The sequence below is a fragment of the Ailuropoda melanoleuca genome, chromosome X (assembly GCF_002007445.2).
Source record: "Ailuropoda melanoleuca isolate Jingjing chromosome X, ASM200744v2, whole genome shotgun sequence".
Classification (NCBI taxonomy): domain Eukaryota; kingdom Metazoa; phylum Chordata; class Mammalia; order Carnivora; family Ursidae; genus Ailuropoda; species Ailuropoda melanoleuca.
In genome coordinates this window covers 86,800,346-86,824,614 of record NC_048238.1, presented here as the reverse complement: position 1 = coordinate 86,824,614, position 24,269 = coordinate 86,800,346, and the positions used below count along the sequence as shown (strand labels likewise).

At 41.4% G+C, this 24,269-nt stretch overlaps 1 protein-coding gene across 7 annotated transcripts in view; it reads right to left on the bottom strand.

Moving 5' to 3' along the window:
- Positions 1–24,269, bottom strand: part of GRIA3 (glutamate ionotropic receptor AMPA type subunit 3) — a 267,816-nt gene that overhangs the window by 84,733 nt on the left and 158,814 nt on the right. For all 7 annotated transcript variants that reach the window (XR_004622357.1, XM_034649234.1, XM_011234226.3 and 4 more), the window contains one exon: positions 17,304–17,357. Coding sequence is in view for 6 of the 7 variants with exons in the window: in XM_034649234.1 (XP_034505125.1) it covers positions 17,304–17,357 (54 nt within the window). In the remaining variant the exon portion in view is untranslated. The remainder of the gene's footprint in view (positions 1–17,303; positions 17,358–24,269) is intronic.

The following is a 24,269-nucleotide window of genomic DNA, read 5'->3' as shown; positions in this document are numbered from 1 at the left end:
ACATGCCTGGGAATGAGTTCTGGCACACCTGGGACTGGAATCAGCCTGGCTGTCCTTATGGGATGAACTGCACCCGCAGCAACACAAATCAAGCCGGGGAAGGTCACCTCAGACTTCTGGCTGGAAAGACCCGTACAACACTAGCTCCTCCCAACTGCCCGCAAGCCTTATCCTTCCACGTGGGCAGAAGGCACTAACGTGGCCCCGGGGACAAAATGGAGAGAGAGGCGTGGTAGAAAAAGAAAGGCGGTAACAGGTATTTAGTGAGATGAGATCTTGCTGTTTAAGGGCAAGAGCTGGCTGGCTTCTGGTCTCTGTAATCTCTCGCATTCTACAGCTGAATGGCGTCCTGGAGCCCAGCATTTAGATGCAGCAACCCATGTCCTTGAGGTTGAGACATTCAAGGCTAGATTCTCCCTAAACCCTCTGAAAAGACATGAATACAGCTGAGCTGACCAACAAATCTCAAGGAAGTAGACGGGGAAAAGGAAAAGGAGGTGAATGGTAGAGAGGGGGCTGTAGAGAAAGTGGTTCTGGCTGACAGGTCCAAGTTCGTTGACTCTTCATCATCCTATTTCTGAAACTCTTTTTTAAAAAATAATTTTCTTTTTGTATCAAATATTGCTAAATCCCATGGTTCGTGTGGCCACTGACAGTCCCCAAGATTATAAAAACTAAAATGGTCAGATTTTTCTTTTTGAAATGGCAACATACCCAACTCAAGTTTGAATCTAAATGCCAAATACCTCTACACCTGCCGTAAAAAGGCTAATGTGAAAGAAATGACCCCTAAACAGATAAAATGGGCAAAGAGATGACATAGGACAGTGATGAACAATGGGAGAAAGGAGGAAGTTAGGAGAGAGGAGCAGAAAGTGCCTGACTCTTAGCCGCCCTTCAGTTCTGTTCGATTGTTCTAAAACATGTTCTGCTCTCTTTCACATATTTCCATTGTAGTTGTGGATGAACACAGTCCATGACGCTTTAAAATTGAGGCCTGAGTCTCCCCAAAGCCTCAGCAAAGACAGTAAGTCAGCTAACCTGACCGCCAAACCTTCAACAGACAAGTGATGCTATGAGCAAATGGGGGAAAAGAGACGAATGGTAGGTATGGGGGCATCAGGGTACAGATTCTGGTTTTCTTTCTCCACTTACCTTTTAACTTTAAATCATTATTCTTGCTTATAACCTCTTGCTAGATTTCCTTTTTTGAGCTTCTCATCTACAGTCCTTGAGTTTGGAAAACTGAGGACAAATGCCCTAAACTCTCTGTTAAGACAGTAACTGAACAGATCAGATCACTATAGATCCAGTAAGTAACAGCAGAAAGGAGGAAGGGGAGCATGAAGCCTGGGGGGTGGTAGAGGTTGGTTGTTTCTGGTCTGGCTTTTCTTGTTACCTCTCAGTGATCTTTACTTGAAGTCTGCCACCCGAGGTCTGCCCCTTGGGGGATTTTGTTCCCCTGTCCTCCCTAAACCTTATAAAAAGATTCTCCTTTCCCCATCGCATTGTGATCTACAAGTGGGACTTGCCATTCTGTCTGGTTTTTTGTTTTTGTTTTTTGAGAACTTAAGTCTCTGGCCTCCCTGAAGCCTTTTTAAAATTGCCCATACAGCTTTTATCACCCAAAAGCCACTAGGTAAAAGTGGAGAAGGGAAAGGGCAAGGGTAAGATATAGAGACAGATTTTTAGGAGAGATCTACTTTCCTCCTAGTCCCCCATGTCCTTCTTTCCCATGATCACCAGCACTGGGCGATGGCTACCCAAAATTTGCTATGTGGGGAATTTAGAGTCCTCAAGTGCTTAAAACTTCTGGAAAAATCTAATGACTCAAAATAGATGAAAGACCAAATGTGAGACAGGAATCCATCAGAATCCTAGAGGAGAACACAGGCAGCAACTTCTTGCTAGACTTGTCTCCAGAGGCAAAGGAAATAAAGCAAAAATGAACAACTGGGACTTCATCAAGATCAAAGCTTCTGCACAGCAAAGGAAACAGTCAACAAAACTAAAAGGCAACCTATGGAGTGGGAGAAAATATTCACAAACGACATATCAGATAAAGGCCTAGTATCCGAAATCTATAAAGAATTTAGCAGACTCAACACCCCCAAATCAAAAAATCCAGTCAAGAAATGGGCAGAGGACATGAATAGACATTTCTGCAAGGAAGACATACAAATGGCCAACAGACGTGTGAAAAAATGCTGCACATCACTTGGCATCAAGGAAATACAAATCAAAACCACAGTGAGATACCAACTCACATTGGTCAGAATGGCTAAAATTAACATCTCAGGAAACAACAGGTGTTGGCAAGGATGTGGAGGAAAGGGAACCCTCTTTCACTGTTGGTGGGAATGCAAATTGGTGCAGCCACTCTGGAAAACAGTATGGAGCTTCCTCAAAAAGTTAAAAATAGAGCTACCCTATGACCCAGCAATTGCACTACTAGGTATTTAGCCAAAGGATGCAAACATAGTGAGTTGAGAGGCATATGCACCCCGATGTTTATAGCAGCCATGTCCACAATAACCAAATTATGGAAAGAGCCCAGATGTCCACTGACTGATGAATTGATCAATAAGATGTGGTGTATATATACACAATAGAATATGACTCAGCCATCAAAAAGAATGAAATCTTGCCATTCGCAACGACATGGATAGAACTAGAGGGTATTATGCTAAGTGAAATAAGTCAGTCAGAGAAAGACAAATACCATATGATTTCACTCATATGTGGAATTTAAGAAACAAAACAGATAAACATGGGGAAGTGAAGGAAAAATAAAATAAAATGAAAACAGGGAGGCAAACCATAAGAGACTCTTAACTCTAGGAAACAAACTGAGGGTTGCTGGAGGGGGGCATAGGGGTGGGGTAGTTGTGTGATGGGCATTAAGGGGGGCACTTGATGGAATGAGCACTGGGTGTTATATGCAACTGATGAATCACTAAATTCTACCCTTGAAACAAATAATACACTATATGTTAACTAAATTGAATTTAAATAACAAATTAAAAAAGAAAAAAGAAAACAAACTCTAAGGAAATATGGCTCAAAAAAAAATCTAATGAAGCAGAGTTAGGCTTTCAACACCCAAACCCAAGAAGTAAAAGAGGAAAGAGATGGGGTTGCTAGGGGTGGGGAGTAGCGGAGGAAGGCATCCTACCTGTCTGCCTGCCAGCTGTCAAATTTTTTTCCACAGCCAGCTACCTCAGACTCCACCCCTGAAGCTGGTCACTTTTTATCATGTGACCTTTTCCAGAAAGTTCCATTCTCACTCCTCCATGACAGAAACACACATAGGGTGGGACACAGTTCCATCAGCCAATCGGCTCTGAACCCTCCTCCTGTCACATATACTTTTAAGTATTCCCACTCAGGCTTCTCTCTGGCCCACAGGCCTAGTCTCTCCTTAAACTCCATTTCTAACTCGTTCCCCTGAAAATGTCTGTGAGTAGTAGTACCATGACCAGACAGCAATACATGTAAATAGATACGGATTTTTAAAAAATTATTATTAGAGAATTCTTTTTTTTTATTTTTAATGACTTTTTTATTATATTATGTTAATCACCATACAGTACATCCCCGGATTCCGATGTAAAGTTCGATGCTTCATTAGTTGCGTATAACACCCAGTGCACCATGCAATACGTGCCCTCCTTACTACCCATCACCAGTCTATCCCATTCCCCCACCCCCTCCCCTCTGAAGTCTTCAGTTTGTTTCTCATAGTCCATAGTCTCTCATGTTTCATTCCCCCTTCTGATTACCCCCCTTTTCTTTATCCCTTTCTTCCCCTACCGATCATCCTAGTTCTTATGTTCCATAGATGAGAGAAATCATATGATAATTGTCTTTCTCTGCTTGACTTATTTCACTTAGCATTATCTCCTCCAGTGCCGTCCATGTTGCAGCAAATGTTGAGAATTCGTTCTTTCTGATAGCTGAGTAATATTCCATTGTATATATGGACCACAGCTTCTTAATCCAGTCATCTGTTGAAGGGCATCTCGGCTCCTTCCATGATTTGGCTATTGTGGACAATGCAGCTATGAACATTGGGGTGCATATGGCCCTTCTCTTTACTACGTCTGTATCTTTGGGGTAAACACCCAGTAGTGCAATGGCTGGGTCATAGGGTAGTTCAATTTTTAACTTTTTAAGGGACCTCCACACTGTTTTCCAGAGTGGCTGTACCAACTTGCATTCCCACCAACAATGTAGGAGGGATCCCCTTTCTCCACATCCTCTCCAACAATTGTTGTTTCTTGCCTTGTCTATCTTTGCCATTCTAACTGGCGTAAGGTGGTATCTCAGTGTGGTTTTGATTTGAATTTCCCTGATGGCTAATGATTTTGAACATTTTTTCATGTGTCTGTTAGCCATTTGTATGTCTTCATTGGAAAAGTGTCTGTTCATATCTTCTGCCCATTTTATGATTTGTTTATTTGTTTCTCGTGTATTGAGTTTGAGAAGTTCTTTGTAGATCTTGGATACCAGTCCTTTATCTGTGGTGTCCTTTGCAAATATATTCTCCCATTCCGTGGGCTGTCTCTTAGTTTTTTTGACTGTTTCCTTGGCTGTGCAGAAGCTCTTTATCCTGATAAAGTCCCATAAGTTCATTTTATCTTTTATTTCTCTTGCCTTTGGAGATGTGTCGTGAAAAAGGTTGCTCTGGCCGATGTCATAGAAGTTGTTGCCTATGTTCTCCTCTAGAATTTTGATGGATTCCTGTCTCACATTGAGGTCTTTCATCCATTTGGAGTTTATTTTTGTGTATGGTGTGAGAGAGTGGTCAAGTTTCATTCTTTTGCATGTAGCTGTCCAATTTTCCCAGCACCATTTATTGAAGAGACTGTCTTTTTTCCACCGGATGTTTTTTCCTGCTTTATCAAAGATTAGTTGCCCAAAGAGCCGAGGGTCCATTTCTGGGTTCTCTATTCTGTTCCATTGGTCGATGTGTCTGTTTTTGTGCCAGTACCATGCTGTCTTTGTGATCACAGCTTTGTAGTACAGCTCGAAATCCGGCATTGTGATGCCCCCAGCTTTGTTTTTCCTTTTCAACAGTTCCTTGGAGATTCGGGGCCTTTTCTGGTTCCATACAAATTTAAGGACTATTTGTTCCAGTTCTTTGAAAAATGTCCTCGGTATTTTGATCGGGATAGCATTGAAAGTGTAGATTGCTCTGGGTAGTATGGACATTTTAACTATGTTAATTCTTCCAATCCATGAGCATGGAATATTTTTCCATCTTTTTATGTCTTCCTCAATATCTTTCAAAAGTGATCTATAGTTTCTAGGATATAGGTCCTTTACGTCTCTGGTTAAGTTAATTCCAAGGTAACGTATGGTTTTTGGTGTTATTGTAAATGGGATGGATTCCCTAATTTCTCTTTCTTCAGTCTCGTTATTCGTGTATAGAAATGCAACTGATTTCTGGGCATTGATTTTGTATCCTGCCACCTTACTGAATTGTTCTATAACTTCTAATAGTTTGGGAGTGGATTCCTTTGGGTTTTCCATATAGAGTATCATGTCATCTGCAAAGAGAGACAGTTTGACTTCTTCTTTGCCGATTTGGATACCTTTGATCCCTTTTTGTCTTCTGATTGCTGTTGCAAGGACTTCTAGTACTATGTTGAATAATAGTGGCGAGAGTGGGCATCCTTGTCGTGTTCCTGATCTTAAGGGAAAGGCTTCCAGCTTTTCCCCATTGAGAATAATGCTTGCAGTAGGCTTTTCATAGATGGCTTTTATGAGATTGAGAAATGTACCCTCTATTCCTACACTCTGAAGGGTTTTAATCAGGAAAGGATGCTGTATTTTGTCAAATGCTTTTTCTGCATCAATTGAGAGGATCATATGGTTCTTGAGTCTTTTCTTGTTGATATGATGTATCACATTGATTGATTTGCGAGTGTTGAACCATGCTTGCATCCCAGGTATGAATCCCACTTGGTCATGATGGATAATCCTTTTAATGTACTGTTGGATTCTATTAGCAAGGATCTTGTTGAGGATTTTGGCATCCATATTCATTAGAGAAATCGGTCTGTAATTCTCCTTTTTGAGGGGGTCTTTGCCTGGTTTGGGGATCAAGGTAATATTAGCCTCATAGAATGAGTTTGGTAGCTTTCCTTCTGTTTCTATTTTTTGAAATAGCTTTAGGAGAATAGGTATTATTTCTTCTTTGAATGTTTGGTAGAATTCCCCAGGAAAACCGTCTGGGCCTGGAGTTTTATTATTTGGAAGGTTGTTTATCACTGACTCAATTTCTTCATAGTTAATTGGCCTATTTAAGAAATCTATTTCTTCCTGTTTCAGTCTTGGTAGTTTATAGGTTTCCAGGAAGGCCTCCATCTCTTCCAGATTGCTTAGTTTTTTGGCATATAGCTGTTGATAAAAGTTTCTAATAATCCTTCCAATTTCAATGTTGTTGGTCGTGACCTCTCCCTTTTCACTCATAATTTTAATAATTTCGGTCCTTTCTCTTTGCTTTTGGATCAGTCTTGCCAGTGGTCTGCCAATTTTATGGATTCTCTCAAAGAACCAGCTTCTCTTCATGTTTATTTGCTCTACTGCACTTCTGTTTTCTAAGTCATTGATTTCTGCTCTAATTATTAGAGAATTCTTGTCTTTAGAAAAAGTATAATTTGATTACTAGTTTAAATATGTGATAAAAGAGTTCACAAGGTTTTGCTTTTTAACTCATGCTCTTGTCAAACTAATTGACATTTAGTTTAAACTTCTTTAAGTCTTTTTAGTTTGTTCTGACTTTTGTTTCAGGGTTTAAGTGCCTGACCAGAGCATGTTTCCCAATGGCAACTACTCAAAAAAGGACAGAAAACCCATATACTTTTATTTAATACATGTATTTTAGCATGTCTGACTCCAAAAGAAATTTCTGTGTCATGAATTCTATTTTCTCATGGATCTTCGTCTGCTATTAAAAATTATGCATTTTAAAATGACATATTTTTATCAAAAATAAAATGTGTTCCAGTAGATTTCTTTGATATTTTGTGTGGGGGGGAAAAGATCGCTCATTTTGCTGAAGAAGGTTGCTGTTTTACAGCAACTGTTCTGTCCCTTTGCTGAATCAGAGCAGTTCATTTTTTGCTTAAAAACTGGTTTCGCCTTCTGGCATCTCCCATCCAAACAAAGATATTAGAATTTCTTCTTTGTTTTTCCTTTACATTTTTTCCCATTTTTGATTTTGAGTGTGGGGGTAGATAGTCATGACTTCTCATCTAGCTGGCCTCTGAGAACCGACTTTTTCTTTTTTTTTAAAAGGTTTTATTTATTTATTTATTTGACACACAGAGAGAGAGAGAGAGAGAGACAGCCAGCAAGAGAGGGAACACAAGCAGGGGGAGTGGGAGAGGAAGAAGCAGGCTCATAGCGGAAGAGCCTGATGTGGGGCTTGATCCCATAATGCCGGGATCATGCCCTGAGCCAAAGGCAGACGCTTAACCGCTGTGCCACCCAGGCGCCCCGAGAACCTACTTTTTCAAGAGATGACACTTATCATACATAGTACCTCAGCCAAGGAATTTGTTACATTTTGAGGCTGTAGAGTCTATAAAACAAATTAACTCTCATTTTCTTTCGAAATTTTTAATTTGAGCTCACTTTGAATGAGACACCAATGAGTCTCCAATTAGAGCCTGTCTCATACTCCAGCACCCCTTTCCTAACTGCCTGCTGATTAACTTCCATATTCCCTGAGAATCTTAAAAAGAATATGCCCCAAGGAAAGTTATTATAGTCCCTCAAAACCTCTTCCTCTTCCTGTATCCCGTCTTTTAATTAATGTACTTTAGGCCAACTGGGTCAGTGGGTGTGAGGCCCACGCACCTGTATTTTTATACTCATCAAGTGACTTTGAAGCACAAGGGGGTTTGAGAAGCACTGGCCTAGATTATTGTCCTGGCTTCCTAGTTGGTGCTCTGAAGTCCAATTCTTTATCTCTCCAGTTCATTCTTCACATAATAAATTTACCTTCCTGGGATGCCTGGGTGGCTCAGTAGGTTGAGCACCCGACTTTTGATTTTGGCTCAGAACATGATTTCAGGGTCCTGGGATCAAGCCCCGCATCAGGCTCTGTGCTCAGTGGGGAGTCTGCTTGAGATTCTTTCTTTTCCTCACCCTCTGCCCCTCCCCCAAGCACGTTTTCTTTTGTTCTCTCTCAAATAAGTAAATTTATAAATAAATACATAAATTTCCCTTCTTAAAATACCAGCTAGAGCATAATATTCCTTTTCTGAAATTATTGCAACCATTTCCTACTTTCTACAGATGTATTAACAGCCAAATGTCTTGACTTGGCCTTTGAGAATTTCCAACTGTCTGTTATTTTCTGCTCCCCTGGCTCATCTGTACCGCTTCCTTCAACACACTTCAGGCTCTAGCCATATCATGCTCTTTTGAACAGTGCTACCTTTTTCTGTTCTTTTTCCTTTGTCTAGAAAAGGGCCCCTGTTTCATCACTGACAGCTTTAGTAATTTCCATTACTAAAATAATGACCAAGGAAGATCAATATTGAATTTGTCTCTACAATCTCTATACCAGGTAGTAAGAGGGCCCATTTGTATTCCTTTTTGGCCAATTATTACATAGGCTCTTGCACATTGTTGACTGCTTATGGGCTTTTGTCCTCCTTCATTACTGCATGCCTTCCCATACCTTCCATGGAATGAGTATATGTGTATGGTCACAGCATCATTGCTAAGTGACTCCAAGGTTCCCAATTTCCTGCTGGACTAGGTAGAATTTCTGTTGAGCCCATTTTACTATTTCATAGGGATTTTATTAACTAGATGTGATGATGAGGTACTCAATGACTCTTGCTTAGAATGGACTTAACAAGTTCTAGTGCTGCTTGCATCTCACCGATTCTGTTTGGTTAAAATTGTTTTTGTTGTTGTTTGGCTAATTGCCAGGATGGTATCTTTTCCTTTGATTGGACCAAAACAGTGTGCAGAGGGAGAGATGAAAAGAGATGAGAGAAGGCAGAAGACTGGAGGCAATTCTAGTGGTTACAGATAAGATGAGTTGAAACTCTACTTTCTCACTTTTTATGTTTGAGGTATCTGTACGGTTGACTATTTGCCTCTGTGTAACAATGGCAATATTTGTTGGAAATATGGATATAATCCCCAGGAGTTATTCACTTGAGAGGGAACCTACTCATTTGGATTTGTAAGTTCTGCTATATTTCATCAATCATATCACTTCTCGGTCACGATACGTGTGTTTGACTCAGTGCACTGTTGTCCACATCTGACTGCAACTTTATAAAACCAACCACGACTTTTGCGTCTAAGCAGTTCACATGGGGACTTGCAAGCTACCCATGACTGATTCTCCATGGCCATCTTTTATACAAATACTGGTTACACAATTGGCATCCAAACACAGATTGTCCCGATTTGAGAATAGCCAGGCAAGTCAGTCTTGCAAAGATTCAAATGACTTTAGTGTTATCCTGTCTCCCTTGATTTATACATACTGTAATTCAATTTCCTTCTGGTAGTGTGGATAATAGAGAGTTGCAAATAAATATATTCAAAGCTTACTTTTAGAGCACTTATTTTCAAGATATTATGTGGAGATTTCCTTCGTATAATACTATTCTTAGGGTACATTTTGTACCGAAAGGAAAACAGAGACAAGATAAGTTGGGTGACTTTCACTGAGTTGATGGCAGATTATGGGTGAGAAATGGGAAAGGTGGCTTGCCTATAGGGAAGATAAAAGCAGTAGAAAGAGGATTGGGAAGCTGCAAGGGCAAGTATCTATCTCATAATTTGGATGAAGGCTGGCTCTGTCTTTAGTGTCGTTTGAATTGTTCATGTGGGTGATGCTTCTGTAGGGAAATGCATAGTAATTGTGGTGACTCAAGTTATCAGGTTGCTAATGAAGGACACAAGTCTTTTTCTAGAAGCAAGTCCATCTTCCTGGGAGGGTGTAATGTGTGGAGTTGAAGATTACACCATATAAATTAGCACTTGATTCTAGGTTGCTTGTATTGTTTGCTCACTCTTCTATTCTCTAAACCAATCAACATACTTTGAAACATTTTAAGTACTATCCATTGGTGAGATGGTGAACCATATTAAACTTTCCCTGATGTCATGGCACTTTAGTCCAGTGAGAATTATTTGTACGAATATAAGTTGATATAAGTGCTATTAGCAGGAAAAATAGCCACCGATCTCTTTTATTAATAGTTGTATTAATAGAAGGTATAATTTGAATACCATAAAATCCATCCATTTGACACTTATTTTTTTAAAGCAAAAATCAGATCATGCACCCCTGCCCCAGCTTGAAATTCTTCAGTGGCTTTCTGTCACTGTTGAAAACAACTAAAACTCCCTTAACCAGGCTTACTAAGCCTTACATAATCTAGAACTCACTCTGCTCTAGGCAAAATCGCCTTCTGACAGTTCAGAGAAGGTATCAAACTCTTTTCTGCCTCAGGACCTTGGCACATGCTGTTCCCTATGCATGACATGAACTTTCCCCGATTCTTTATATAATTGGATCTTTCTCATCATTTGGATCATTGTTTCAAAGTCATCTTTTCTGAAAGACCTTTTCTGGCCATGCTATGCAGAATTTTGATTCTTCATACTCTGCCTTCTCTTCATGCATCTGCTCTGTCTCCACACCAATTATCATAAGCTCTGCAAGTTTCATCTGTCCATTATGACTATAAGGTTCTTAAGGACACCACCCTCTGTCTTCCTTGCAGGGGAGTGAACAAGGTATTGGGCATACAAGTGATACAGAGGAAAAATAACTTACTATAAAGATCTTTAGAGCAAAGTGTATGTGGACTGGTGCTGGTCTGCTGTTTGTTAGCAATCAGAGATGAAATAAGGAAAGAAATAGAAACCAAGCCTTTACAAAACCTTTATAGCAATTTGTCAGGGTAATATTATGGCTGTTTAATGTAATACTAAAAAATCTGGCTTGTACTTTTATATATCTTGTTTTGTTTATTTCATGTTTTTAGTAATTTGCTTCTGTTGATCTGTGAAGATTTGGAGGAAAAAACTGGCCCTTCTTCACAGATGGTTTGAGAAGCACTGTTTTAGAGGACATGATCTGAGAGCCCGGGGAAGAAAACAGAATTCAATTTATCTTGCTAGAACATGGAGAGAGAGAGAGAGAGAGGGAGGGAGGGAGAGAGGGAGAAGAGAGGGAGAGAAGGAGAAAGTCACGAAGGGATGGTTGACTACAATGAGGGCATTTTTGGACAGGGATAATGGGAGTCTCAAAGTTGGCAACTTTCAGTTGACAAGTACCTGTGGATTTCTAAATGCCAGGTAGGAAGTTGGGCCCCAGCCCAATCCACAACTCCTCATTCCCTTGGTGCTCTGCTGTAACCTATCTTCGTTTGGAGAACAAAATGAATTCTCAGCCACCAGAGAAGTTGTGTACCCAGGAGAGGGGACTGGATTCCTGTCATGTGGGACCAGTAGGGATTTTTTACTTCAATCCTACCTCTTTTGCCTGTAAGGCCAGGCTCCAGCCCAGTGAGCTCTGTGTTTACATGCCAACTTCTGAGATGGCATTGTTCACAACACATGGCTTTGAGCATCTGAAGTTTTTTTAGAGGAGGAGAGAGAGGAAGAGAGGGGGAGAGAGAGAAAGAAAGAGCAAGCAAGCAGAGGGAGAGAGAAAATCTTAAGCAGGCTCTATGTCCAGCATGGAGCCCGATGCGGGGCTCCATCTCACAACCCTGAGATTATGACCTGAGCTGAAATCAAGAGTTGGATGCTTAAACGAGTGAGTCACCCAGGTGCCTTGAGCTTTTGAATTTCCTATTCAGAACATAAAAATTGAAGAACAAAGGAAGGGAAAGAGTAGCAAGCAAAACGAGAAGACCTGGTAGGGGAAGGGAGCAGAAGGGAACAGTTATTGGCAAGCAAAACGCATGACCCAATCTCACTTGGACTTGTTTTCTCTCTAAACAAAGGGGGCCCCTCTCTGTTTCAGGTACATTCCAAGATCTGGTAGGCTGCAGAGTTCAGTTCTTCAAGCTTCCATTGCTCCTGGTTGCCTCTTTTGGGTTCTGTGTTATGAATGGTGCTTTTGTTTTGGTAAAAATTTTTTAAAAATTAGATGTAAGTTAGTGCCCCCCATTATTTCCTGGCATGCTAATAATATGAATGGGGCAGTTAGGGAGGGAAAGAGAAAAGAGGGAGCAAGAGCAAGGGGGGAGATGAGAGAGCAGGAGAGAGGGGTGTGTGTGTGAGAGAGAGAGAGAGAAAGAAAGAAGGAAGAGGGAATGTGGCAGGAGAGAAGAAAGTGACGGGTAGATATAATTGGAGCCTGTTAAGATGCATTTCAGATTGGCTCTTGGACAGGTTTCAAACCCCAATTCACAAGGCTCTCCTTGGTTTTTATGACTTTTTCTCTCTGATCACTTTACTCTCATAAATGTATACTTGTATTTCATTCATATGCATTTATGTCTTTGCAAATGTTTTTACGTGACCTTTGTGGGGCTGGACTTTTGTCTCACTGAGATGCTTCAGTGGGTCAAAGGGGAAGAGCGAGGTGCTCTGTCAAGGGTCTGCTCAACCTTATTGGAGGCCTAGCTTGGCAGTGGATTAGCTCTGAGACTCTGGGCAAGTCATGTATTTTTTTCTGAGCCCATTTTCCTGATCTCCAAAAAGCTTAGGGAGGTGACTAGGTAAGAAGTCTCTCCTCATGGGAGTTCTGGGTAAATTTAATAAGAAATCTAAAGAAAATAGCTGGCATTGCAAAGAGGAGTCTAAGAAATGTTAGCTTCCCTTCCCTTTGCTCCCCTAGCTCAATGGCCTCCTTGACTGTCTGCTCATGTGGCCCTCTACCAGTGGCAGCTGACATGACCTCACTTCCACTTGCAGGGTCAACAACAGTCCCCCAATCTGGGATTGGTCTTGACCCAGGCAGGGAAACTGTTGGGTCTTCTAAGATAGTGGTTAACTGGTACAGGACTGAGTGAGTTCAGTATGGCTCATGTTCTCCCCTGGGTACCTCAAATGCTTGGGTTTTTTTTGGGGGGTGTCTTATTTTTGGGGCTGGGTGCTGAACCTGTTGCTGGACCATCTCGACCCGGATCTAATTCATTTTGTGTTGACCACAAGGTTTGATTCATCCTTCAGATCCTTACTATGTTTAGAACTTAGGTAAGGGTACTCATACCCCTCTTGGCTTCTGCTTACCAGAAATGATTTGAAGTCTGCCTTATGACTTTATATCCTTAAGGATAATGGGGCTCTGGTTTTGTTCCCCCATTTATATCCTCAGTTTCTGCCTAGCTGCTATGCCTATTCTCTCACTCCTTGTCTTCTCTGGTCCACACTGGCCCTCCATCAGGGAAGAAATGTAGACCTGGAAGAGAGCTTGGAGTGTTTCCCAAATTTTAGTCATTAATATGCCACCTTTACAGTTTCTGCCAGATAGGTGGATCATCTGAGCCATAATTTACCTAATATTTTTCTTTACATGGTCTAAATTTTTTAACCTAAATATCTACTTTACCCTCATTCTAAAGAATGGTATCTGTAAAATCACAGAATTGAGAGGACAGTTATCTTTTTGCAACACACATTTAATATAAATTCAAAAGTAAAATGTTTAAGAAATTTTGCCATGTACTCCCTAAAATCATCTTGTGTCCACGTAGCACACTTGGGGAAATAGTAACTAGTCTAACTCTCCATTTTATGGATTAGGAAACCTGTTTTCTAGCTCCGGGTCTAGTGCTTGTTTTCATCATGCCTAGGGTTGTTAGTCTAGGGTGCTGCACAAAATGAATGAGCTTTCATTACTGACATATACAAAACATTGCATCACAATACACAACATGCCTGGGGATGCAGTGTAAAGGATTCTGATTCAGGACCTTGCCTTGAAAGAGAGAGAGGTTGCCTGACTGACAGAGTGTATACACGCTGGTTACCTCTGGTACCAGAGTGGCAAAACATTACCACCTTATAGTCCTGGAAGAGAACACAACAATTATGGAACCACTCTGAAAAAAAGTGACATCACCAACTGACACAGAATTTGTAAGAGACTTGCTCACTGTCTCATCATTGGGATGTCCACCTCTAGCCTGTGTGTTCCCCAGATCTCATCTCTGGCCTGTGCTTCTGATGGAATCTTTTGTTTCTTACAGGGACTTCAACAAGGTAGAACAAAGAAGTCTTTGCCAGATAGATGGAGCTCCATGGCAAGGGACGCACATGGCACTCTGGTGCAGGTGATTCCAGAAAGCTTAGGTAAACGCCATGACTGTCTATGACTTTGCATTTGTAGAAGAAGGCAGGAGTTCTGTGCTATTGTTATACCAAGACTCAGATTAGACTTTGTTCCCTTGTGTATCTGTCCTCAGCTTTCATTCAGCTGGCTCATTTGAAAGGAAGCATCTTAGCTCCACTTACCCTTTTTTGACCATCTAAGAAACTTCTAAATAGGTGTGTGTGCGTGCGTGCGTGTGTGTGTGTGTGTCTTTGTGGAGGTGTTTGGGATATTTTTATCTGCTTTAAAAAACCTGGAAACCATGGTGGGATAATCTGTCTCCTTTTTATCAGAGATTAGCAACAATTCCTATCTCTATTGCCTGCATGCAATTTGATACAGAGTACAGGGACTTATGGAAACACCTGGCTGAGTTCAAATGAAAAGAAGGTCACTAGAGGAAAAGGAGTGGCAGCTCAAAGCGTGGTGAATGAGTTCACGTTTTCATTAGGCAGACGGACATGACGCTATGTATTACATTCTTTCTGAAGGACCAGACTTCACTTGTTCTTGTTGTAGGCTTCCTCCCACTGTCTCATGACTCTGAGGCCTGGTTAGGCATTCAGTTAACCATTCTTTTCCCCAACCTTGTCCTAATGATTCTCTCTTGCAGTTCTATCGCTCCACAGGCTTTCACTTCCATCAGGTCTGGGTCTCAAGTTGAAACCAAAGCTCATTTGAAGGATTGGTGGTAGGAATAAGGAGGCCCAATTAGAATTCTAGAATGGCAAAAGTCTCTATCATCCAGTCATTGATGCGCATGGCTCAGATCTCCCTTTAAGATGGAACCTGCCTCGAGGTGTTGAGTGAGCTGATAGCCTCCGGTTTCGGGACCTGCCTCAGCTTCCAGGCAGGAGGTATGTTCTTCCTGAGGAGCTGCCAGCCAATGGCTGAACAAGGTGGTGGTGCAGTAGCTCGCTGCTTTGGGGCGGGGTGGGGGGGTCTTTGCACTGGAACTCTCAGTTGTGCTGGTCAAGACTTTCTTAGAACTATGCTGCCATCTGAAGCTCTTCTAATCAAACTTCCTTTCCTTCTCCTTGACTGATATCAGACCTGAATTGTGGTCTGAAGTTCTCCCAACCCCCTTTTGTGACCCTCTCCCTTTTATTTTTCTCAGGTATCATTCCCAGTAATGTCTTGCACTTCTAATTATATCTTAGCATCTGCTTCCAAAGGGCCCAACCATTACATCAATGAACTCCCCCACTCCCATCTGAGTTTTACAGTAAGGAAACTGAAGTGACTTATGCAAGATCCCATAGTTAGTAAGTAGCAAAGTCCATATGACAACCCAAACTTTCTGACCCTTCATTCAACGCTCTTTCCCAAACTTAAGTTGTCCACGTGCCACCACAGCCACATACACAAAAACCAGATCTTGCCATATGTTTAAACAACACAGTTGATATGTCACAAAATAGATGCATTTGTTGTTAAATCTCTACGTGAGCCCTGTATGAAGTAATAATATCTATGAAATTTGGATTTTTGATGTACTCATTTTATATTTTTCTAACACACAATAAATAATACATTACCATCATAATAAAAAAGTTCATGTGTGCACCATGTAAAGTCATCTCATGTACTTTCAGTGACGGGTGAGCCCTGGGATGTATCAGGCAGAAGAGAAGGAAAAGGGAGAAGGAGGGAAGGAAGGAAGGAAGGGAGGGAGGGAGGAAGGAAAGGGAGCAAAATACTTATTGATGAGAAAGAAATGGTAAAAACCCATCAGTAGCTGCCCTCAGGTGCCTCACTGTGACATCCATGTTTCCTGCCAAGCCCTGGTCTAACTTCCAATGAGTCAGCAAACATCCTTTACGTATTGGTTGCCTAAAAAAACCAAATTGAATGTACTTAGATGTAAATGAAGAATCAAGATTTCTCCTCCTAAAAGAGTCAATACATTTATCCCCCAAATGGTCTGAAGTGCTCCACTTGGAGCAGTTGATTGGAGAAGATGCACACTACATTTCAAAGCAGGGGCTCTAATTGTCATCTCATAAAGTGTTCAAAGACATACTTCCTAAGATAGAGGTTTAAGTAACGTTTCCTCTCTCGTTTAAAAAATTTTCATCATTAAAACAAAATAAGATTTTTTTCTTTGATATAAGAAATCTAAGAATATAATTATCATAATCTTTCACCTTTCTTGCTATTCTTTTGGTGTAAGAGCTCATAATGATTATCATTCTGTTATGCTAATGAAACAAGACTGGGGTTAGAACTCGTTATGTAATAATGTAATAGATTCTTAGTATCACGGTGATAATTTAACATTTCTCTTTCATTTTGGGGAGAAAGTATTATTCAGAACCTCTGCCAAACAGGTATTCCTGATTTAGAAGCCATTTTGTTAATTCCTAAACCAATTGTCTTTTTGGAGAAAGAACTCCAAACTAACCTAAGTGAAATAGTAGCTTCTAGAATGTCAGATTTTAAAGGCATGGGAAATGAGAAGGAAAAGCTTCAAGTTGTGTTTTATTATAAGTATACAGGTGGCTGTACGCTTTGACAGGGTCTCTTGATGTTCCGTGTTCCAACCTACTTCTGGCATCTGATTTGAAAAGATTTGGTAGTGGTATGCTTCTGGAAAGACAAACCCGGTACTGATGTGCACGTCTACTTGGGTTAACTGGGGAAAGAGTCAGTTTCCTATGGCCCCTGTCCCTTGTGTTCAATTTCAAACCTGGATAAAATGGTTTACATTTCAAATCCAAATCGGATCTAAGAAGAATCGGTGAACAATCATCTCAGATTACTATGTTTTAAATGAGGGGAAAATAGAAGCTTCACAGCTAAAACAGAGACAGCATAATTGAAAACAAGACTATTGCATTCAGGTTTTGGCATTTACTGACTCATTTCTCCAAGCGTCTAAAGAGCACATTACGTTCTTTGTGTATTTCTTTTTTGGATGATTACGGACGACGCAAACTAAATAGAATATATTGCCCTGGGAAACAAAAACTCTGCTTGTTCTTACCAGGTTAGCAAGCATGTAGTGATAACCTCTTGAATGTTTCCCCAGGATCACAACCTGCAGAAGAAGAAAGAAGAAAAATTGCTTATTTAAGAAGGGCATTTCCAATTGCCTAATCAACGGGAAGTGCAACAATCAATCGATGGGCTACAGCGAATTACTTTAAAATAATCAACAAAGTGTTAGGTCTTTGGTATAGAGTAAAATCAGTTAACAGGACCAGAGTTCTTTTTGCACATTTCAATTTCAGGCAGGGAATACAGGAAGCATTGCTAACATCAAAGTTAAAAGTGTCAAAAACAAGAGAGAAAAAGCTCTCTAAACTTCCAGGCCAGTAACATCATTGTCACTTAAAATAGATGGCAGAAATGCTGAAGCTGATGATCCCCCGCCCATGAACTGGATTCTGTACTCAGCTGCTGAGATGGAAAATGGGCTGAACACGGAATACAAATTAGGAAATAGAACGTACAGTACATTTTTTTTGTTGTTATCTGGAATGCTTAGGGAATAGAACACTCTGGGAATGGGGTTAATGGGATTTTCAGGTTAATCGAGGTTGCTTTTGTGTATGGAAACTTTTCTAAAATGCTTACCTACCTTTTCCTGCCTTAATAGGAAAGATTTGTGACCATCTGTACAGCTTTGGGTGCCGGATGTGAGGGCGCAGGGCAGTGGGGGAGGGGATTGTCCCCTAGGGGACATCTGGAGCTGCCTGGAGGCATTTTTGCTTGTCACATCTGGAATGGTGACTAGTGTCCAGTGGGTAGAGGCCAGGGATGCAGCCACACACCCTTCAGTGCACAGGACAGCCCCACACAACGAAGAATTGTCTGGTGAAAAATGTCAGGAGCACCCGAGGTGGAGAAACCCTGCCTTGGGGTCACCATTCTTCCCGTAATTTTCATGAATAACACTGTATTAATTCTAAGCCTTACAGTATACAAAATGCATTTTTTTGTTATTTCAAAATACGTAAGTGGATTGAATAATTTCCAGCCAAATATACTGGTTGTCAGTCGGAAGCTTTTGACTAAATACCTGACATAAGCTTATTTCCAGATAGCTAAGTAGGGCAAATTCCGGTTAATTGAGGATTTTATAAACTGTCACTTTATTAAGTACTGATTATGTACGAAGTACCGTACTGAACGCAGGGAGTGGGAACCAGGAGAGGGATCACACAGAGGGTAAAGATACAACTGGAAGTGGAACCCGGTTTTGTTCCGGGTCTGACGCTAATACCACTTTAAGAAAAGTGAAATAAAATCATGAATAGTAAGGCCTTGGAGAGAACCCATGCAAGTAAGGTGCCATTAAGCTGAAGCTTTCTGACAAGTTCCATCATGGATACAGCTATCAAAGGGTTTAAAAACAACTTGAGGGGGCGCCTGGGTGGCTCGGTTGGTTGAGCCTCTGACTCTTGATTTCAGCTCAGATCACGGTCTCGGGGTCCTGGGGATTGAGCCTTGTGCTGGGCTCTGCGCTCAGTGGGGAGTCTGCTGGAGATTCTCTCTCTCCTTCTGCTCCTCCCCTGCTCTCTCTTTCTCTCTCTCCAAATAAATAAATAAAATCTTATAAAAAGATAAAAACAACTTGACAAGACAGTAAAATTGCATACATATCAAACCAGAACTATATATAAAAGGGTTTAACAACAGTAAAAACAATAGCCCTTAACTGAGTGCCTAGTATATGCCAGGCTCTGTGTTAGGTGCTTTCTATGTACTGAATCCCTAGAACAATTTAACAGATTAAATATCATTAGTTTCATTTTACAGAGGAGGAATCTCAGCTCTAGAGAGTTTAAATAATATGCCCGAGGTCACACAGCTCAGAAGTGGTAAAGCTGGAATTAGAACCTGGGTCTGCCTGCCTCTAGAACCCATACTCTTGGCAGCACATTATGCAGTCTCTTAATACGCACTAAATATCAAATGCCAAGAATTGTTCTAGGTTGTTGGAGAAGAGGAAGAAGAGGTATCTAACATCTGCGGGGATGGGTAGGGAAGGTTTCCCGGAGAAGATAAGGTTTAAGCTGGTTCAGAGGCATGGAACCACATATTTAAATATGCTTATCATGCTGGCACTAGAAGCTTTCCAGTCATTTCAAGGGCTGAGAGAGAGAGAGGGAGAGAGAGCGCGTGCGCGCTATTTGCGATTAATTTAAAATATGAGCCGCATTTCTGACTGATTATTTATGGAGGAAATGAAAGGTTAATGAATGTCTTAAAGAAGTGATTTCTCACGCTGCCATGACACAAAATGAGCTGTTAGGTAACTGCTGGGATGTATTCTTCAGTGTCCGCTCGTGAGAAACCTCCTTTTGTTACATTTGTTAACTTTGGATGGCAAGTTGGGACCATACATTTGTTGAATTTTTAATTCACAGGCAACCCTCAACATAATAAAAGCAGAGGGTTTTGAGTTCTGCCAGAAAAAATGAGCGAGATTCCTGAGGACATCTGGCAGAACTTAGAGAAATAAAGCAGCGAGCCCAAAGGAAATGGGGTCTTTCTCCCCAGAGGAAGGGTTAGCGTCCTTTTGAGCAGAGGGGAGGTGAAAGGACACCAGAGAAACATCAGTGTTGTGAGAAAAGCCCCGAATGAGAACCCAGGAGCCCAACCTTGTCATGTCCTCACTGCTTGCTTGTAGGCAAAGCACTCAATCTACTCCCACCTCCATTTCCTTATCTGTAATCTGGGACATGAACCGGCCCTTCCTGTCTCCGAGGTGCTGTCAAGATCAAAGTGAAGACGTCTACACTCGGGGTGGGGAATGCGCCTCACGTAATCACACGAGGTTCAATAACCACGAGAGGGGGTCACTCCCTAGGACATTGTGTTTTAGGTTCGGAAACACTTGAAGCTATTGGAATATCTGCTTTAGTCCCTGCCCAGACAGTGTGTTCAGAAGAAACACTTATTTTTTTTTTAAAGATTTTATTTATTTACGTGACAGAGAGACAGCCAACGAGAGAGGGAACACAAGCAGGGGGAGTGGGAGAGGAAGAAGCAGGCTCCCAGCGGAGGAGCCTGATGTGGGGCTCGATCCCATAATGCCAGGATCACGCCCTGAGCCAAAGGCAGACGCCCAACCTCTGTGCCACCCAGGCGCCCCAGAAGAAACACTTATTTGAAGGTAGCTGTCTCATATTATCACCTCACAAAGCTTAGCTTAAACTGGAAGGGATGGGAGAGTCATCTAAAGATAGGGACCTTTAGGTGTCACAGAGCTGCTGCCTCGAAGGCCCTAATTATTTCCTCACCCTTACTTCCGGCGCCTTCTTAACTCTTACTTAACATACAGTTCTTACCCATCCTGGTCTTTCAGTTTACAGTCAAGGAAAAGCTGCAAATTAGAAGGGGTGTGTATAGAGGGAGGGCGTAATATTAGAGAGAGACACATTAGCAGCAGAGGGAGTGACAGGCTGACTTAAAGGAGCTAGCAGCCAACATCATACTCCCGTACGGTACCATCATGCGTGTTCATCGTCAATGCCCGAGTCATCGGGGTCTGGTTGATTGCGTTGGAAATTTCTGCTGATAAACCCCATGATACGCTTTGTGGTAGGTTTCCAACAGAAATGCTCCCAGTCCCAGTACTTAAGAGAGCGCCCTCCGATACCTTGAAATCTTAGTTCTGTGAGACCGCAGTGATCCTGCCAATGTGAGCTGAGTGAGGCCTCGCTGCAAAAAGTGTCCTGTTTTACTCTGGGTCTTTCCCTGTTTTGCATTTTTGGTGCAGGGCTTGTGGGAGGGAGGGTGGGGTGGGAGGGCCATGTGTGATAGAATGCACAAAAGAACTAGTTAATGGGAGTGATTCTTGTGCAGTTAGTCCTCAATCTTGATTCTTGCCATCTGCTGTAGATGAACAAGGCATAAATTGTACCCTGAGCTATTTAATGACTCTGGTAACCAAGAGAATATTCAACTTTGCTTTTACAGTAATTATAATAGCTCTTTCTGAATTAGTTTCAGAACTTCAAGTAGAAAAGCTGTCTTAACAATCTACTGTGAAATTTAAGGAGGAAATACCAAGTCCCCAAATCCATGTACCGTATTCACTGTGCCTTTGTAAGGTTTGTTGGAGGTGACGGATGGCAAGCTATGATGGCGGATATGATAAATATAATAAGGAGAGATGTGTCAAATGTAGATAAAATTCTTTGTTTTAAGGAAATTTATTTTTAGCCTCACAAATAGGATCCGAAAAAACAAAATGCCATGATCCCGATTCATTGAAACTGAAGCAGCACTTTTGTTTGCAGATAAAGACAGCTCTTCCATACTAACTCACTGAGCCGAGCGTACAGCAGAGCGTTAAATTATTTGCTAAAGCCGCCAATGAATCACGGTCTACCCACTTGGGGGAAACGTTCCCTTATGACTCCCCCATCCACTTACCTGTGACATTGGAGGCTGGGTTTCACTGAATAGTTAAAAATAATTCAGAAACTACTCAGTTGGTGTTCTATGTAAGAGGCCATTTCTTTTCCAAACTAATGCTCAATCTAGACATTTTCGTAATTTTAGAAATTTGAAATTAAATTGCTCTATAGGACTACTTGAGAGAGGCCCACAGACCCTTTGGTAGCAAAAGCATCTGTTTTTCTATGCTCACATTAAAAAAAATATGTGTATGTGGAAAAGTGTCTATGATTTTTTTCCCCCTTAGATCCATCTGGTATGCAGATGAGGTTATTTGCAGACCTAAGTATCTCCATGTTTGGATTTTCTACATCGGTGCCAAAAAAGGATCTATGTATAAAGATTGATCTTGCTTTGAGTACAGAACATGCCTTCCCTGCTCACCTTAATTTGCTTCTCTTCGATTTAGGTACCCTGAGAAATCTGGGGGGCTGGGGAAAGAAATGAGGGCGGTTTCCAGTTTTAATTTGCCCAATTTACCTGTTGTATAGGTGCTTTCTCTTTAAGGAAAAACCCACATTCCTTGTGTTCAAAGGGAAAACATTTTTCAGCACCCCCTACCTTTCCTGCTTCCTCAGTTATAAAAAGAGATGTTGTCCTATGGCAACCTATCTAATTTCAGCTGTGTTGGGAGTTAAATAGTGGTATGTTACAAAAATCAGCCTCAGAATATGCCCCACTTCCCAGAAGAAATCTTCCATCAGATATGATAAAAGACATTCATTTTCTTGAATGAAAACCCCGAGCTACTAAATTGCTTTAGTCTTAGTAAACATATATCAGAAGTCAATTCCGTTAGAATTATTTTGTAATAATCTCAATCTGCACACACATGCTCTCCTCTAACTGAAAGACAGTGAGTGCCTCATATTGCGGTCATCTGACTTGAATAAATGTGCTGGATTAGTGAGGCAGAGAAGAGCCAATCACCCATTCCAAAGTCAGCCCAATGGCAGTGGGGGTGGGGGTGGGGGTGATGCCGATGGAGAAAGACGGGCTGAAGCTTTTCATAAAGAAGGAAAATGGGAGCATAACCGAGAAATCTCATCAGCGCTTATGCTGTCTAGAGGGGAAGCTTACGCAGAGAGAAGGCAGTTGAATAAGGCATCAAATAAAATGCGAGGATGTGAGGATTAGAGGACGAGGATTTCACCAAAGAACATGTCTTTGGGAAGTTTCACTTCCCAGACTTTAATAGCGCATTTACTATGCCTGAACGGAATATACAGAAGACTTAACGCTGAACAGCAGGAGAGGCGAAGAGAACGTACAAATGAGAGGCAGTACACGGCCACGAGTAAGTTAAAGGAGCAACAGATTATTCTCGCTCCTGTGGATAAGGGACCATTTCAGCGCACGTTGACCTTGGGGGGAAACACCTCACTGTATTAACCCGGAAACAGTGTTTCTCGGATTTCATTCCTTCCCAGACTTCACCTGGGCCCTATCCACATGCCGCGGTACTATGACTTACTTCATATTCACCTTTAGAGCTACTCCTTTTCTTAAATTTAGCCATGTCTAAAGCAATAGTATCCATGAAACTACATACGGGAAAATATATACAACTGTACAGATACAGAACATATTCATCCCGATGTCACTGACAATCCTGCGGTATACCACGAGGGGTGGTGGGAAATAGTGCCTTAAAGCTGTCACGTCTTTAGGGAAGAGAATGTAGATTGCGTCTCCCTGTCCTGATAAAATAAGGTTAATGTGCCTTGTGATTCAAATCTTGAGTATCTGTACCTATTTTCAAAGGTTCATGAGTTTTGTAAGGGAGCAAAATGATGGGCAGCGTTTTGGAGGTAACAAATAATGCCCGGGACTGGGTGCAAATGACAAATCTGGAACTTACAAAAACATTTCCTAAGGCAATGTACGCGTACTGCCTCCCTCAGGACGTCCGGCAGCTCTGCCGGGTAGAGTCCTTGGTCAGGGGGCCAATAATGAACACTTAAAACACCGGGACCTTTCCACCAGAGCTTTCTGTAAAATGATGTGTTTCCAAACACTGTGACTTTTCTTGGAATACCTCATCTGGACGACCTTTCACAGTACCCTATTTGTTTGGAAATATTCTTGATGTTTCTTCAGGTAGGTGAGATAGGGTGATTTTAATTAGTATTCAACCTAGAATAATATGGCCAAAAGGACTGTAGTTTCTCTTCAACACATCCATACGTATGACTTTTGTAGTCTCTCTGCACTTGTATTGGCTATCCCCCCAAAAGAGTGATAATTTATTTTACAATACGTTTTATTTTTTATTTTTTTAAAAAAATTTATTATTTGAGGGGGGAGGGGCAGAGGGAGAGGGAGAGATAATCTTAAGCAGAGTCTACACTGAGCGTGGAACCCAACACAGGGCTCGAGCTCACGACCCTGAGATCACGACCTGAGCCAAAACCAGGAATCAGACGCTTAGCCAGCTCAACCACCCAGGTGCCCCTAAATGATACATTTTTAAATAACAGCATTCTTCACATATTCTTTTATGAAGTTTACTATTGGTTATTTTATGTTCACACAACTT